Genomic DNA, 17,863 nt, shown 5'->3' on the forward strand with positions numbered 1-17,863 from the left:
CCAGCTCTACATGAGCATTCACACGCGGAACAATGTTAAGCAACTGGCGGACTTGGTGGATAAGCTCCCTCTGGAGCATGCCAGGCCTTTTCAGGAGGTGGTCAGGCAGCTGAAAGCATGTCGTAAATTCCTCTCCAGGGGTGCTTATGACACTTTTGATGTTGCATCCAGGTCCGCTGCTCAAGGTATAGTGATGCACAGACTCTCATGGCTGTGTGTCTCTGACCTGGATAATCGGACCCAGCAGCGGCTTGCGGATGTTCCTTGCCGGGCGGATAATATTTTTGACGAGAAGGTCGAGCAGGTGGTAGAGCAGCTCCACCAGCGGGAAACCACTCTCGACAAACTCTCCCACCGGGCGCCTTCAGCATCTACCTCAACAGGTAGACGTTTTTTCCAGGGAAGGAGGACTGCTCTCTATGCTTACAATAAGCGTAGGTACAATCCACCTTCTCGACAGCCTTCTCAGGCTCAGGCTCAGCCCCAGCGCGCTCGTTCGCATCAACAGCATGTGCCCAAGCAGGCCCCTGCAGCTCCCCAGCAAAAGCAAGGGACAGGCTTTTGACTGGCTCCAGCTGAGCATAGCCGCCATAAACTTACCTGTGCCAGACGATCTGCCAGTCGGAGGGAGGTTAAAATTTTTTCACCAAAGGTGGCCTCTCATAACCTCCAACCGGTGGGTTCTTCAAATAGTCCGGTTAGGGTACTTTCTCAATTTGATCTCCACTCCTCCAAATTGCCCACCGGGAGCTCAGTCCTTCAGCTTCCAGCACAGGCTGGTACTTGCAGAGGAACTCTCCGCCCTTCTCAGTGTCAATGCAGTCGAGCCCATTCCACCAGGGCAAAAAGGGCTGGGATTCTATTCCAAGTACTTCCTTGTGCAAAAGAAAACGGGGGATGCATCCCATCCTAGACCTAAGGGCCCTGAACAAATTCCTGGTCCGAGAAAAGTTCAGGATGGTTTCCCTGGGCACCCTTCTTCCCATGATTCAGAAAAACGATTGGCTATGCTCTCTGGACTTAAAGGATGCTTATACACACATCCCAACACTTCCCGCTCACAGGAGGTATCTTCGATTCGTCTGGGAACACAGCATTTTCAGTATTGTGTGCTGTCCTTTGGTCTCGCGTCTGCGCCCAGGGTTTACAAAATGCCTGACAGTTGTAGCAGCGCTGCTACGCAGACTAGGAGTGCATGTGTTCCCTTATCTCGACAATTGGCTGGTGAAGAACACCTTAGAGGCAGGAGCTCTACAGTCCATGCAGATGACGCTCAAACTCCTGGAGCTACTCGGGTTTGTTATAAATTATCCGAAGTCCCATCTCCTTCCAGTTCAACAACTCAAATTCAAAGGAGCTCTGCTGGACTCTCAGACTGCTCGGGCCTACCTTCCCGAGGCAAGGGCGGACAATCTGTCCCTGGTTTCCTGGGCCAGAGCATCTCAGCAGATCACAGCTCGGCAAATGTTGAGACTTCTCAGCCATATGGCCTCCACAGTTCATGTGACGCCCATGGCACACCTTCATATGAGATCTGCTCAATGGACCCTAGCTTCCCAGTGGTATCAAGCTGCGGGGAATCTAGAGGATGTGATCCAGCTGTCCACCGATTTTCTAAATTCTCTTTGGTGGTTGACAATTCGATCCAATTTGTCCTTGGGACGCCCCTTCCAAATTCCTCAGCCTGAAAAGGTGCTGACCATGGATATATCTCTCCTGGGGTGGGGGGCTCATCTAGATGAGCTCCACACCCAGGGAGCTTGGTCCTTCCAGGAATCAGGTCTGCAGATCAATATCCTGGAGTTGCGAGCGATCTGGAACGCTCTAAAGGCTTTCAGGGATCGGCTGTCCAATCAAATTATTCAAATTCAGACAGACAACCAGGTTGCCATGTACTACATCAACAAGCAGGGGGGCACCGGATCTCGCCCCCTGTGTTGGGAAGCCGTCCAGATGTGGCTCTGGGCTCGCCGTCGTGGCATGATTCTCCAGGCCACGTATCTGGCGGGCATAAACAACAGTCTGGCCAACAGACTGAGCAGGATAATGCAACCTTACGAGTGGTCGCTCAATTCGGGCGTAGTTCGCCAGATCTTCCGGGAGTGGGGCACCCCCTCGGTGGATCTTTTTGCCAATCAGCTCAATTACAAGGTCCCTCAGTTCTGTTCCAGACTTCAGGCCCACGACAGGCTAGCGTCAGATGCCTTTCTTCGTCATTGGGGGAAGGGCCTTCTGTATGCATATCCTACCATACCTCTGGTAGGGAAGACTTTGCTGAAGCTCAAGCAAGACCATGATTCTGATTGCGCCCTTTTGGCCACACCAGATTTGGTTCCCTCTTCTTCTGGAGTTGTCCTCCGAAGAACCATGGAGATTGGAGTGTTTTCCAACCCTCATCACTCAGAACGAGGGGGCGCTTCTGCATCCCAACCTCCAGTCTCTGGCTCTCACAGCCTGGATGTTGAGACCATAGACTTCGCCTCCTTAGGTCTTTCGGAGGCTGTCTCCCGAGTCTTGCTTGCTTCTAGGAAGGATTCCACAAAGAGGTGTTAATCTTTTAAATGGAGGAGGTTTGCCGTCTGGTGTGACAGCAAGGCCCTAGATCCTAGTTCTTGTCCCACACAGACCCTGCTTGAATACCTTCTACACTTGTCAGAGTCTGGTCTCAAGACCAACTCCGTAAGAATCCATCTTACTGCAATTAGTGCTCTCCATTATCGTGTAGACGGTAAGCCTGTCTGTGGACAGCCTTTAGTTGTTCGCTTCATGAGAGGTTTGCTTTTGTCAAAGCCCCCTGTCAAACCTCCACCAGTGTCATGGGATCTCAACGTCGTTCTCACCCAGCTGATGAAAGATCCTTTTGAGCCACTGAATTCCTGCCATCTGAAGTATTTGACCTGGAAGGTCATTTTCTTGGTGGCTGTTACTTCAGCTCGTAGAGTCAGTGAGCTCCAAGCCTTGGTAGCCCAAGCTCCTTATACTAAATTTCATCACAACAGAGTAGTCCTTCGCACTCACCCTAAATTCTTGCCGAAGGTGGTGTCAGTGTTACATCTGAACCAGTCAATTGTCTTGCCAATATTTTTTCACCATCCACATACCCGCCCTGGTGAGGATAAGTTGCACACCTTGGACTGCAAGAGAGCATTGACCTTTTACAGCGGACAAAGCCCTATCGACAGTCCGCCCAACTGTTTGTTTCTTTTAATCCCAACAGGATGGGAGTTGCCATCGGCAAACGCACCATCTCCAGTTGGCTAGCAGATTGCATTTCCTTCACTTATGCCCAAGCTGGGCTGACTTTAGAGGGTCATGTCATGGTTCACAGTGTTAGAGCCATGGCTGCGTCAGTGGCTCACTTAAAGTCAGCCTCCATTGAAGAGATTTGCAAGGGTGCAACATGGTCATCCGTCCACACATTCACATCTCACTACTGCCTTCAGCAGGATACCCGACGCGAAAGTCGGTTTGGGCAGTCGGTGCTGCAGAATCTGTTCGTGGTTTAGAATCCAACTCCACCCTCCTAGGCCCATTTTTGTTCTGTTCCAGGCTGCACTCTCACTTAGTTGTGTTTCTTTTTAGGTCAATCTGTGTTATGTCCTTGCCATTGCGAGGCCCAATTGAGCAATGTTCATTGTTTTGAGTGAGCCTGGGCTCTAGGGATACCCCATCTGTGAGAATATTCAGCCTGCTTGTCCTTGGAGAAAATGAAGATACATACCTGTAGCAGGTATTCTCCGAGGACAGCAGGCTGAATATTAGCACAACCCACCCTCCTCCCTTTTTTGAGTTGTTTCTTTTGTATATATTTTTGCTTTCTATCAAACTGAGGTAACACGTTCACATTGCGGGCGGGAAGCCACTCGCGCATGCGCGGGGTGTTACTCCCGCGCAACGCTGAATTCTAGAAGTCTGTTTGATTTTTTGCTTTGCAAGTTCTCCGGTCTCCTGGGCCGTCGTGGACGACGACCCATACGTGATAATATTCAGCCTGCTGTCCTCAGAGAATACCTGCTACAGGTATTGTAGCACTTGTCAAAGTGGGTGTAGAGATCATGAATGTCATTTCCCAACAAATGAATGTGTATCAGTGTAATATTAGAATTAGAACATGGGACTATAACTCTATTCTTATACCTGTCACTGACCATAGGACCTTGATCACTTAACATTCAATCTCAAATCTTGAAACACAAGCTCTTTGATCTTTACAGTATATCTAGATCAAATTATGCTAAGTAACACAGGAAATAGTAAGCTGCTGCTAGTTACGTGAGATTGTTAGTGAAATATTTGAGATGTGAGTTTGTTCAAACTCATGAGAGGCTTCTGAGGTGGTTTGGCCTGAGCCAAAGCAGGATTAACCCTTTGGTGGGCTCGAGGCCTCAAGCGTGTTTGACAGTTTAAATCCAAATATGAAGGCACTCTGTTATAGCACCAAGTGCAACACTCCCAGGACTAATCTTTAAAGTTTGAGCATTTATCTTCCATAAATGATCCTCAGGAGCTTAGCCGAGATTGGGTGGCAGGAGCCGGTAGTGGGAGGCGGGGATAGTGCTGGGCAGACTTATACGGTCTGTGCCAGAGCCGGTGGTGGGAGGCAGGACTGGTGGTTGGGAGGCGGGGATAGAGCTGGGCAGACTTATACGGTCTGTGCCAGAGCCGGTGGTGGGAGGCGGGACTGGTGGTTGGGAGGCGGGGATAGTGCTGGGCAGACTTATACGGTCTGTGTCAGAGCCGGTGGTGGGAGGCGGGGCTGGTGGTTGGGGGGCGGGGATAGTGCTGGGCAGACTTATACGGTCTGTGCCCTGAAAAAGACTGGTACAAATCAAGGTAAGGTATACACAAAATGTGACACATATGAGTTATCTTGTTGGGCAGACTGGATGGACCGTGCAGGTCTTTTTCTGCCGTCATCTACTATGTTACTATGTATGTATCTTCATTTTATCCCTATCTTTTTAAAAAATGTATTTACACATTTAGTTGCAAGAATGTTATAGTTATTTTTCTTCCTTATTCAGTCTGCCATGTCAAAGAACTGCAGTCAGCTCTTATGTGAAGATCCAGTTTTTGCTGAGTATATTAAGTGTATTCTAATGGATGAAAGAACATTTATCAGTAACAGCGTTGTGTACACGTTCTTGACACATTTCCTGCAGAAGGTATGATTTTTTTTTTTACTTCAAAAACATATTCAGAGTAGTAAAAATAATAATTCTAGTGTCTTCATGAGGATCATTTCTTTCCACAGGTTCAAGGTCAGGTATTTTCAGAAACAAATTGTGCCAACTTGATCAATACCCTCATTTCAAATCTCTTAAATCAGTATCAAAGTCTGGAATCAGATTTCAGCAACCGACTTGAAATCTCCAAAACAAGCAGTATGTTAAATGGGGTAAGCACAATCTCTCTGTCATTTTTCAAAATATTTGGAACTGAGAAAACAGCAAAACAAAGAAAGCATGTAAATCTTTGTTGAGAGTAGAGAAAGTACTATGACAAAAATATCAGCTAAAACCACTCACAACTCAAAGAGTGGATAAGTGTTATGCTCTGGTTCATTTCCGTTATAGATATCACAAATGGGTTTCAGGGCCATAATGAGGCATGTTGGAACTTGCTAAGTTGTCAATTTGACCTCACAGAACTTTGACTCAAAATTAAAACATGAGTTCAACTTATTTGCCAAAATACAAGGAAAATTCAAAATCTAATTTTTCATGTAACCAAACTTAAGACCAGAATTAACCATAAACATTTTATGATAAACACAACCATAATAATAATGATTATGAAGAAACACCATGCACCAAACTGAGTGCACTCAGCAATCGTTGCAGTGCATTGAAAAAAAATTTCAATCATAGGTAAACAAAAACCATTTATTTTGAAAAATCCATAATGTTCTTTTTCTAAAAGGGTATCAGGAACAGTGCAACAGTGGCTCCAAATGGCTCCTTTTTCTGAAATGGGAAACTGTCTTTTGTGTGCATGTTTTTTCCTTCATAATCATCATTATTGTTGTTGTGTTCGTCATAAAATGTTTATAGTTACTTCTGGTCTTATTTTTTGGTTAGTTCAACTTATTTACACCACACAGAAAATATCAGTAAGTACTGCTGTGGCACATAATCCTTTGTATTTAATCCTCATCCTGCCATCATCTTTTCGCCAAGATCCAGGGAAGTGTCGGGTTACTTTATTCCTCCCACATGGGTCAAGTTACCCTACTTGCTTTCTCTTCTTCATGTGTGGTCCAGATCGGGCTTGTTTCTTTTCATCTTCGTCACAGCTTCATTTCTGAACATCCTTTCCCTTTTCTTTTTTTTATCTCCCTTCCCCTCCTTTGCTATTTTGCTTTCCTTTCCATTCTGTCTCCCTGCCCTCTTCAGCCTGAATAAAAATGGACCCTATGTCACAAAGAAACCTGAATTGGCCATAGAAGTAGGCAGGAAGTGCTGCCTCAATCATCCACCCTGGTCAGAAGAAGCTGTAGAGCACAGAGAAATAGCCTGCTCCTACAATTCTTTCAGCATGTCACAGCTCCATTTTTTAATAGACCACTTTGGTCCAAAGTAAATTCTTTTTTTGATGCCGACTCGTATAGTCCAAAGTACATTATTTTAAAAGCTTAATTTTCTGTTCAGTTGTCATACTTAACTTGTACTATGTTTGTTTTTCTTCTTTATCTTTTTTTTTTGGATATGCAGTTTCTTCCAATTTCTTTGGGTTCCCATCTCAGTCAGAAATAGCCTCTACTAGGCAATAGCACCTCAACTTTTCATTTGCTATTACCCAGGGTTTTTACCCTTATTTTTATGTCCCACTTCCAACTTATCCCAGCCATGGTAGTGAGTTGCTTTTGCCTGGGATGAAAAAGAGTGGTTCTCAGAGGAGTAAAGTGAGGAGAACTCAAGGAGCATCCTCCTTGAGTTCTCCTCACTTTGTTCTTCTGTGCTCACGTTTGCGTGAGGGACTTTTCCTCCTTTGTTTTGTCAAAGAGTGGTTCTCTACATAAGTGTTTCCATACTGCAGCAGACCGAAGGTCCATCAAGCCCAGTATCCTGTTTCCAACAGTGGCCAACCCAGGTCACAAGTACCTGGCAAGATCGCAAAACAGTACAATACATTTTATGCTGCTTATCCCAGAAATAACCAATGGATTTTCCCAAGTCCATTTTAATTATGGCTTATGGACTTTTCTTTTAGGAGCCTAGCCAACATGGACCGTACATCTGGACCCTAGTTGTCACTGTTGACCAATTACTGAGACTCCCTCTCCCCAGGCACTGTAAATACTGCCAGCTCACAATACTGTCAATGATGCCACAAGCTTAGCCCACATCAATCATTTTTTTATTACATTCCTTGTCTGATTTGTGTTTTCTGTCGCTAAGTTTGCTATTTTTCTCATGCTGGTGTTCAGTGGAGAAGTTTGTTTTCTGATGCTGTCTTGTGTATGGTAGAACATTTGCTGAATTAATCAGTAGTAACACAGTAAATGACAGTGGCCATCCAGTCTGCCCAGTAAAGCAGATAGGGTCATAAATGCTGCTCTGTTCAGGTTACCCCCTTCCCACCCTTTAGGGCAGGCCTGGCCAAACTTTTATCCAGTTTGACCTCATTTTAACCCTTAAAAATTCACATGACCTTTCTTCATCTGCTTCCTTCCCCCTCCATTTGTTCAAAGCATGAAGACAATGGCAACAGCATCCAGCCTGGGGCCTTATATGTTAGTGTGCACTCACAAACCACAGTAATCTGTATAGATTCCAGTGCGACAAGAAGCCCATATAGGAGGAGAGGGCAGCACTTATCAACATTCGGTGACTCACAGGCTGATTGCCACTGCTAGATATGGTCACTGTGAAAGTCCATAGGGATGGGGAGAAGCCTGTTTCTTTAACCTCCACTGATGGTGTTACCCTGTTTTTACTCCCAACTTATAGTTTTGGAACCACAGTTTAGGGCTGTAACTGACTCACCATTGTTACCTCCCCCCCCCCCCCCCCCCCCCCAATACACACACATTTTTATTTAGGGTTAATTTAGAATAGTTGAACACTTGATTATACTGCCCTTTGATTAAACATACAGCAGAGCTGTTCACAAATTTAATACAAATACAAAAGGATTAAAGAAAGATAGCCAGTGTTTAGGAAAAAACAATCCCCTGAAATCGCCAGCAGCCAAGTGAACTTGAAAAATGACTTGCCTTCAAACATACAAAGATAGGTTTGAGGACAGCCTTGAAATTGGACCTCTATGTCTCAGAACTAATCAAGGCAGGCAAAAGTGTTTCGGAGCGAGCGACATAACTGTGGAGTACTATTGGAGGTCTTTGAGGCATACAAGTATGACAAGCGGGCCACTGCTGTGTAAAGCAGTAGCGGATGTGAATGCTGTATCAGGTACCCAGGTTTGCTTCCACCATTTCCCCTGGAAACAGAAAAAAAAAAGGAGGGGGAGGCGAGATGTCAGCATTCCTTGGCGTATGCAGCAGATGAATCCAAGAACTGGTGGGTTGTGTCCATCTACAAGCAGGTGGAGATAGAGATTACAAAGCTGAAGGCAGTGATACCAGACTGCCAGCTCCTCCTTCACCTCATTACATCTCTATTTCCAGCAGGTGGTGGATGGCGCTTCAGCAGCTCCTGGATTTGTCTGTTGGGGATACTCCTGGGTCCTGTGGGCCAGTTGAGTTTAGGGCTGTCTGGCTGGTGGTGCCGACTTTGGGGGCATACTCAGTCTTCTGGGTCCCTGCTTCACCCTTTCCTCCCAGTCTTTAGAGCTCTAGCCTTTCTCACCACTAATAAAATAAAAAACCAAGAGAGCTCCTTTGCCTTCATTTGGTGTTTAAAAAAAAGAAACAGAAGATTTCTGACAGGACCGGGCAGTACAGGGTTTCCCTGTCTTAGTGCTGTGCTTTCAGTCTGTGTGCCAGTTAGGCAGCAGGCTGCTGCGCCTGTGGGACCCTGCTTCTCCGGAGACACCTGCTGTTCGGTGAGTCCCTGCCTTTCTCTTTTCGGCTTGGGGGTACCGTGCTTTAATGTGGGTGACGCTGCCATTTGAAAGCTGTTCCCACTGCAATAGCAGATGCTTCGTAGTGGGACTCTGTGTGGTGACGTGTTTGAACGCTGGGGAGGGAAGTGCTGAAGTTCCCCTTCCCCGAGCAGCCTTTTCCCATGCTAAAATGGCAGGAACGCGCGCCTTTTTGCTGGCGCGGCCCTCTCTTTTCTCCTGATATCAGCTCTGATCCTTTCCCGCCTTGCGGCCTTGCTGTGAGCAGGGGGAGGAGCGGCTTCCCCTAAAGGACCTTGTGTTCCATTAGAGACTGCTGGTACAGGGGATTCCCCTTTATTTTCTCCAGCCTTTGGTTTCCGTTACCAAAATCACTGTTGAGTCAGAAATGTTAAGTAGTAGTAGTAGAAACTGTTTACATGTAGCTAGAGCAGTGGCATAAATTCTTCTCAAACTGCCCCCACGATGCAAGGGAAGAACAGAACTACTTTAAGCTGTTTCTGTATCTTCTGAGCAGGATCTCCTCTGCTCTGTGACCCTTAACTTGAACCTTTCTTCTAAAGAGAGCTTGGCTTCGGTAGCCCTTTTCATGATTGGGGGAGTTTTTATGCCCATCTCGGGCAGATGGGTTCTAGAGGGCTAAGTTTTGCAGAAGGAATCTGATGGTCCTGTGACGTGCCTTGTTTTTTTCGGGGTGCACGTCAGCCACTGGAGGCTTCTCTTGGACAGGGGATTTCTGACCCCCCTCCCCCCGAGCTCTTTCTGCTGCTCTGTATTCCTATATGTTGCAGAAGTCTGGTAGGGGAACTGACAGTTCCTTTTTAGTTTAGCCTTTGGAGTTTTCTGGCTTCTTCCCTGTCTCAGTCTCCTCTGATGGACCCTGCCCCAAAGAGAGGATGTTTTCTTTCCAGCTCAGCGGTAGGATCCATTTCTCCCCTGTCTCCCTCTATTCTGAGGGAGTCTTTTCAGGGCAGTCCCTTTCTGCACAAAGGCTGCAAGAATCACCTGAGCTGGAAAGCCATGTTTCCCTAAGTGGGTACATTTATTTGTTTATTTAGATTTTGCTCACACCTTTTTCAGTAGTAGCTCAAGGTGAGTTACATTCAGGTACACTGGATATTTCTCTGTCCCAGGAGGGCTCACGACCTGAGGCAATGGAGGGTTGAGTGACTTGCCCAAGATCACAAGGAGCAGCAGTGGGATTTGAACCAGCCACCTCTGGATTGCAAGGCCAGTGCTCTAACCACTAGGCCCACTCCTCTACTCCACATTGATAGCAATAGACCTCACTGTCTATGGTGAGTTTAGATTTTTTTTTATAGTTCCTGCGTTGGCTAAGGCTGTTCCTGGTGTGGGAAACAGTGAACAGCATCGGAGCAGGGCTCCTTGTATGTTGGGCGGCTGAAAGGGCCTATTTAGTATTTTTATTTACAGACTTTTCTGTCCCCTCAGTTTTTCTCAGAGGACAGTTGCTTGAACAGCTTGGAAGTTTCCCTCCATCCTTTGTGAAACTCTTTTTATACTGCCAGTACAGGCTTTGCCTATGAGCACACCACCCTGAGTGTGCCTCATCTCTGTTCTTGGAAACTCAGCAGAGGGTTGGGCCTGGCTGATTTCTACTTGGATGGGAGACTGCCTGGGAATACCAGGTGCTGTAGGTTTTCTTTTTTTCTGCACCTTTAAGTTTCTAGGCTTAGTGCTTTTGGCTCCAGGTTTCTGTGGGAAATATTACATACTATTACTTTCTGGGGCTAGTGCTCTGGTCTCCATGGTAACCATGGAACCTCAGTGCGCTCATGGGGGCATTTGCTCCAGGTGCAGTAGTTTCAGCGAAATAGTTTTCTTTTTCTGGAAGATGGTTGGCTTTCAGCCTGAAGGTCACAGGTTTAAGGCTGGTGTGTGCATCATATTAGAAGCTGTGGCCCTCGGCTCCTTTTCTATAGGGCATATTTTACTTCCCTCTCTCGTATTGCTTGCCTTGACAAGCAGTTCTTTCCATAGCTGGGACAGTTTACACTAGGCTACAGTGCCAAAGGTTAGCTGTGGTTGTTTCCCACAGCAGCTCTGCTCTTCTAGTTTTGCTCTCTAACACTGATCTAACTATTGCATTCCAGTTCCAGCTTCCACTGTATCTGTGGCACTTCTAGCTAGCTATTTGTTGCAGTGTCTGTAAGGCTTTTATTGCATTTTTGCTTTATATTGGACAGCTAGCTGTATTCAGAGCTACTTCAGTTTAGCCTGCACTTCAATTTTCCCTACACTTCTCCCTTAGGAAGCGTTTCTTTTCTTTCCTCTTTGGCCCCCTCATCTTCAGTTTCTCTGTTTGGCCGTTCTGAGCCCTCATGTTCAGGTCCAGGCTTTGCCTGTCGGCATGGCTATGGCTCCATTCACCTTTTCCTAGGTTTGAGAGTTTTGCGGCATTCTCCGCAAGGACAGACAGCATCAGAGTTCACCTCGCTCTAGACGAGGTCCAAGAGTTTATCTTCCCGGGTCTTCTCGGAATCCTTGAGCTGGGTGGTCACCCTTCAAATGAGCCACCTTGTCCCATTCCAGACAGCTCTGGTACGATTTTTTTCTGCAATTTGCCGAATCTGGAGTGACCTTGCTTTCGGTTCCTCCTTTCTTTTCCGGTTGTGGTTTGGCTTTTCTTTTTCAGCTGCTCTTTCTTCCCTCCTTTCAGGAGGGGGATTTTCACGCGGAGTACACGGCACTGGATGTTCAGAGGTTTCTCTGGTATTTGCAGATGTTGCATATTTTTCAGCGTTCAGATCTTCTGTCTTTGTCGCTGGTTCTTGCTGTGGGACGGCAGCCTCTGATCTGATTTTTTTCTCATTGGATTGCAGATACTTTGTGGATTTTTTGGAAAGGTTGCGTCCTGCCGGTGGCATTCCAGGCTTGTTTCACGAGTTTGCTATCTACTGGGCGGAATGGGTGTGCTTTCACTATTCAGATACTGCCTTTGCAGCAGCAGTTCTGTCTCGGGGAGCAGCGACTTCCCACCCTACTTAGGGATTGCTTTGGTACATCACACCAGTTCTTAGATTCATCTGCTACATACGCTAAGGAAGGTAAAATTACCTGCTGATAATTTTTTTTTCTGTTAGTTGCAGCAGATGAATCCAGGATCCCACCCTTTGTCAGACGCGCTTGTTTTGCCTATCTGTTCTTGTCCTGGTCTTTAGTTTCCAAAAAAAAAGGAGAAAAGGAAAGAGAACAGAAACCACTGAAGAGGACTCCATCGCAGTTGTGGTTTCTCATAAGTCAGACTGAGAAGTTTCTGTTTGGTATGGTTTGTGAAGAAGGCTTCCTGGTTTCTTGTCTGATTCTGCTTCGTGATGAGACATGTACTGAGGTGAAGGAGGAGCTGTCCGTCTGGTATCACTGCCTTCAGCTTTGTAATCTCTATCTCCACCTACTGGTAGATGGACACAACCCACCAGTTCTTGGATTCATCTGCTGCTACTAAAGGAAAGAAAATTATCAGCAGGTAAGGCATAATTTTACCTTATCTAACCTGAAAGTTAGACTAACTGAGGCTTCAGGACCTATTCAGAGTGAGAGAATGCAAGTAGCTCTGACCTTTGGCCCCCACCCCCCTCCTAGTCTGATCCCTGGGAATGTCAGTGTAAGTAGGGCATAGTTTGCATGTCTTAACACCTGTACTTCCAAGCAATAAAAGACCAGAACCAGTGCTCAGGAGAACAATAGGAAATTAAACCATTGTCTGTATAAACTGTGCCTTCACAGGAATTCACACCTACTTGGTAATTAGGAGACATAGGATCAAACAAACCAAATTATATATCAGAGGCCAGTGCATGGGAAAAGAGTTCAGATATTTAAACCCAGAGAGGGACAAAGAGAAAAAAGACACCCACACACACCTTGGGACACACATCCACATATCCCCTCCTACCTGCAGCCATTCCACACACATCCCCCTCCTCAGCCCTGACAGAAGGACAGACTCATTCACTGACAGATACACAGAATCAGAGAGATAGGCAGACTCAGACACACAGAAACAGCTGCAATAACTTTCTGCCCTAAGTGCTGTAAGCCTTTCTCTAGATAAAATACCTTTTCCAAGCCACATTTGTGTGTTATATTATTGTGCTACAAACCCCACTGCCCCTAAGAAGCGGACCTGGGACCAGAGAAAGGAGCGCAGAACCATGCCAAAGCTGACGTCTGACCTCTGGGGACCATAACGGACATCTTCATGTGGAGTGGAGGACTAGCCTAGTGGTAAGAGCACCAGTCTTGACATCCCACTGCCCGGTTCAAATCCCACGGCTACTCCTTGTGATCTTGGGGAAGTCACTTAACCCTTCATCGGCTCAGGTACAAAATTAGATTGTGAGCCCTCCAGGGACAGAGAAATACCCAGTGTACCTGAATGTAACTCACCTTGAGCTACTACTGAAAAAGGTGTGAGCAAAATCCAAATAAATAAATAAAGGCTGATTGCCTAGTTCAGTAGTTCTCAAACTGAGGACTAAGATCCCAAATGGAGTCACATAAATAGGGCCACTTCCCTTCCCTCCTATCTTCCTCTGTGATTTATGCTCAGTGGTGGCAAGTAAGCATGAGGGGCTCTGTTCCCTTCTGTCAAACTGGAAACCCAAACACACTGAATCACAGGACCCTGTACTGATTGCTGCTACTGTTGCCACTGCTTTCTGCTTTGGATAAGTCAGGGGAGAAGGAAAAGGAAGACCTATTTTATTTTCATCATCATCCAGGATTATATGAATTTTCATTTGTTAAGGTGAGATCATATTGAATAAAAGTTTGAGAAGAGCTGGCCTAGATGATTCAGAACACATTTGGGTCAGTGAAGCAAGTCTTGGTTTACATACTGTTCGTGAACAGAGTTGCATGAATGATAGGGAATGAATAGGTTAGATAAGTTGGAGCTGCATAATGTTCATACCCTAAAATGGACTGGCAACCAATGACAAGAGGCTAGGTAAAAATACTACTACTAATTATTTCTATAGCGCTACTAAAGGTACTTAGCTCTGTACACATTATATTACAGATACTTTTTCTGTTCCTAGAGGGCTCACAGTCTTTTTTGTACCTGGGCAATGGAGGGTTGTGACTTGCCCAAGGTCACAAGGAGCTGCAGTGGGAATTTGAACCCAGGTTGCCAGGATCAAAGCCCACTGCACTACTGTTAGGCTACTCCTCCACTCTTTGTACCTGGGGCAATGGAGAATGTGACATGATCATAGCTGAAGTGTACTGGAGGAGCAGAAGGAAGTTGGTACCTGAAGCATTGAGACCAGAATTGCAATAGCCAATACAGATGAGCAGGAGTGTAAAAACCAGAATCTTAAGATTGCTGAAGTGGAGAAAGAATTTAACATATCGAACAAGGAAGCTTGTGTTATGCTTGAAACCTGCTTTTTTTTTTTAAATTTGTTTTGCTTTTATTTTTGAAAAAGTTATTGATTTGACTTTAGACAGATTCTTGTACTGTTTTGTTACATTTGTACCCTGCGCTTTCCCACTCATGGCAGGCTTAATGTGGTTACATGGGGCAATGGAGGGTTAAGTGACTTGCCTAGAGTCACAAGGAGCTGCCTGTGCCTGAAGTGGGAATCAAACTCAGTTCCCCAGGACCAAAGTCCACCACCCTAACCACTAGGCCACTCCTCCACTGGAGGTTCATATCCATCAGCATGTTCCACCTTAGCATCTTTCTCCTCTCCATTGGGTTTTCCAGCACCTCCACCTTCTGCATGTAATTCCATCAGTTTGCCCAATTCAAACTTGGGCTTCTTCAGCATCTTCACCTTGCGAACAAACACATCGTGAAGATGATATATGGACTCTGCTTTTTAAATGTCAGAGAAGAGTCCAAATGTACTCCCAAGTAAAGTAATTTGTTCTTGCAAAGCAATTAATGTACCCCCAATTAAAGAAGCCAATGTTGGAAGTTGGGGGGACAGAGCCATCCACATAGCAACTGATGTAGAAAGGTTAACTTTTAATCTATTTTAATACAGCCAATCAGCAGTGGTTAACATGAACAAGGTCTGGAGGCAGTAGGTCTAAAATACTACCCAACAGCTGTTAAATAACATCTGCTTCTACAGTGTAAAGGATTTTGTTCCTCATTTCCCACCAAGAACACCCCCCCCCCCCCCCCAAAAAAAAAAAATGCTCTCAATCATGGAAGGCACTGTAGACAGAATTGGAACAGGGAGCTAAATGCAAAGGATCAACAAATCCTGGATTGCCAGAGTAAGGGACAAGCAGACATTACAGCTTGTTTCTTGCTCTGACAACCTGATTGTGAATAGTCTTTTACGTTGCATTGAATAAAATATTTGCTGTTAAATCTCTCCATCCTTTCTGCTTATTATACCTACTCTGGGTAAGTACAGATCACCTTTTCCTGCTTTCTTAAGTGAAAGCTTTTCTGTTATCTCCCTGCACCATAGTTATCAGAGAGATGAAATGTCTTTCTGAAAGTTGTTTTGGTTTTCTTCTAAACCAGAAATATTCCAGGAATTAGCATAGAGTACCTGACTGCATACCTCTTCCACCAATGCACTTTGAGCTTTGACTGGTTATAAGATAAGGTAGAACTTCTAATGCGATAATACTATAGTGTTGATGGTTCACATTTTAGTTGTAGATTGATCTTAGTCTTAGCATTGTTGCCACATGTGTAACTTAATATTTCAGTGTTATAAACCTGTGCTGTTTGTCTTAGGATCTTCGAGCCCTTGCTCTACTGCTTTCAATTCACACCCCCAAACAGCTTAATCCAAACCTGATCCCAACTTTACAAGAGCTTCTCAGCAAATGCAGAACATGTCAGCAACAGAGGACTGCATTGCATGAGCAGGAGGCCAAAGACAGAAAAGCTAAAGGTTTGTGTTTTACATACAGCATGTCCAAGTGAAATTGTTCAAGTCCAATATATTTGTTGTGATTGGAGGAGACTAAATTTATTTATTGCTCATCCTGTTGTGCTTTCAGTAGTGAAATTAAATCTGCTGCTTTCATTCAAAATATTTCCTGATTGTTGATGGACTAAGCAGCAGACAATCTTTGAGAGCCTTCTTAATCTGTGTTTTTTAGGTTTTGAAGGGGTATTTGTATTTTATGTTTTAAATACAAATTTAAGCATTCCAATGTATGAATAAGGAAAAGGGCATGAAGAAGACACTTCAGTAGAAATCTGCTCTATTTTCACAGATGATGAAGGTGCCACGCCTGTGAAAAGAAGAAGGGTTAGCAGCGATGAAGGAACATATTGTAGATAGCTGCATTGGTGATCTAAAACTTGAACCTAGGGAGGCATCACCCCACAAGCACTTCAGATAATGAGACAAGAGACTCTTCAATCATTGATCCTGGCACTGAACAAGACCCTCCCTCTCCTGAAATAGCTCTGTTAAAGAGTATAGGATGGACGTTTCTCTTCATTTTCAGAAGACATAGTATTAAATACTATGGGCCGCAAACATACAGAAGATCAGTCGAGCAATGCTGGGAAACTGGAAGAATGTAAAGATGGCAAAGCTCCAAAGACTCTGTTGTGACTGAGGAAGACTCAGAATTCCCATCCACCTCGATTTCATGCAATTTTGGCTGATCTAGCAGACCCAAGAATTTGTGATGGGCAAGCCTTATCCTCGCAGGATGCTGAAACTAGTTTAACATTAGTTGTAGTTATTCCAGAGGACCTTCAGCCACATGCAACACGCATGACCATTCTAGACACCCTGTGTAGGACCATTGAGTCTACAATTCATGCACTCACAAGGATATCTGGGAAAGGAAATCAAGCTGCTTCTTGACGATAGCTGCAGCATGTGTGCTGTTAAAGTTTTTCTTCTTTTTTTTTTTTTTTAAAGCGGTTGTATAATTTTTGCTTATTTCTATTTTGTGCTTCAGTTTGTCGAGTGCTCTCTGCTTGAATGTCAAGCTAAATTTATATGCTTAATTTCAGGTCAAGCAGGTCTCTAGATGAGAAATTTTGCATCTACACTTTAAGGGCAATTCAGATAATGGATATGTTTTATGTAATTCAGAGTTCACTGTAGTGGCTTTCATTTAATATGGCTGTTTGGGAGAAACAGGGTCTCCTTGCCCCTGTATGATGTAATTTAAACTTATGGCATTTTTTACTGTGTATAATAGGTGTCCTCTGTGCCAGTTTTTGTACCTTATAATAGAGGCAGATTGCCTCAAATCGCTGTGGTCTTATTATCAAAATTAAGTTAACTTGTACTAAACAACCACAAGAAATTGATTCTGTAAAGATCCTCTTTAGCGTGGCCTGGCAGTATATATATGGTGCTTTATTTAACAGAATACCTGTGGAGGAAATAAAGCACACTTGATGTAAAAATAATTGTTTTATTTTTATTGACATAACTGATTGCTATTCTGTGCATTTCATTAAACTGATTGTGATGACTTTTCATTTCTGTTTACATTAAATTGCCTCAATCTTGAACTTTCTTACAGAAATTAAATTGAAAACTGAAATGTACGGAGAGGCATGATTTTAAGTCATAAATAGTCTTATGCAGAATATCTAACAGTATGGGCTACTTTCAGGTGAAGGTTCAATGCTTTCTTTAGTATTGATCTTCCTTTAACCTGGTAATTTAATACTAATCCCACTTCTGGCAATAAATAATAGAAAATTTAATTTGTCTTTGTTCTGTCCAGAATAAGCAAAAGGATTGATTCTGTTTTCCTCTATGAAGACAAAAGCATACTAATATAAGCTTCTAGTACCAGCCTCTTGTAATCCTACATGTCTGTCCTTTAATGCTCTGTAAACTGTCTGGTATCTACTAGATTC

General features: G+C 44.5%; 1 protein-coding gene across 1 annotated transcript in view; it reads left to right on the top strand.

Annotated features, from left to right (window-relative positions):
• The window catches only part of USP34 (ubiquitin specific peptidase 34), a 1,418,841-nt gene extending 1,401,367 nt beyond the window's left edge, over positions 1-17,474 (top strand). Inside the window, 7 exon segments of the mRNA XM_030196176.1 lie at positions 5,025-5,165; positions 5,255-5,398; positions 15,755-15,914; positions 16,243-16,292; positions 16,294-16,349; positions 16,351-16,627; positions 16,629-17,474. Of these exon segments, the coding sequence (XP_030052036.1) occupies positions 5,025-5,165; positions 5,255-5,398; positions 15,755-15,914; positions 16,243-16,292; positions 16,294-16,349; positions 16,351-16,627; positions 16,629-16,847 (1,047 nt within the window). The 3' untranslated portion in view covers positions 16,848-17,474.
• The last annotated feature ends 389 nt before the right edge of the window (positions 17,475-17,863 follow it).

This window comes from Microcaecilia unicolor, chromosome 3 (genome assembly GCF_901765095.1).
Source record: "Microcaecilia unicolor chromosome 3, aMicUni1.1, whole genome shotgun sequence".
NCBI classification, from domain to species: Eukaryota; Metazoa; Chordata; class Amphibia; order Gymnophiona; family Siphonopidae; genus Microcaecilia; species Microcaecilia unicolor.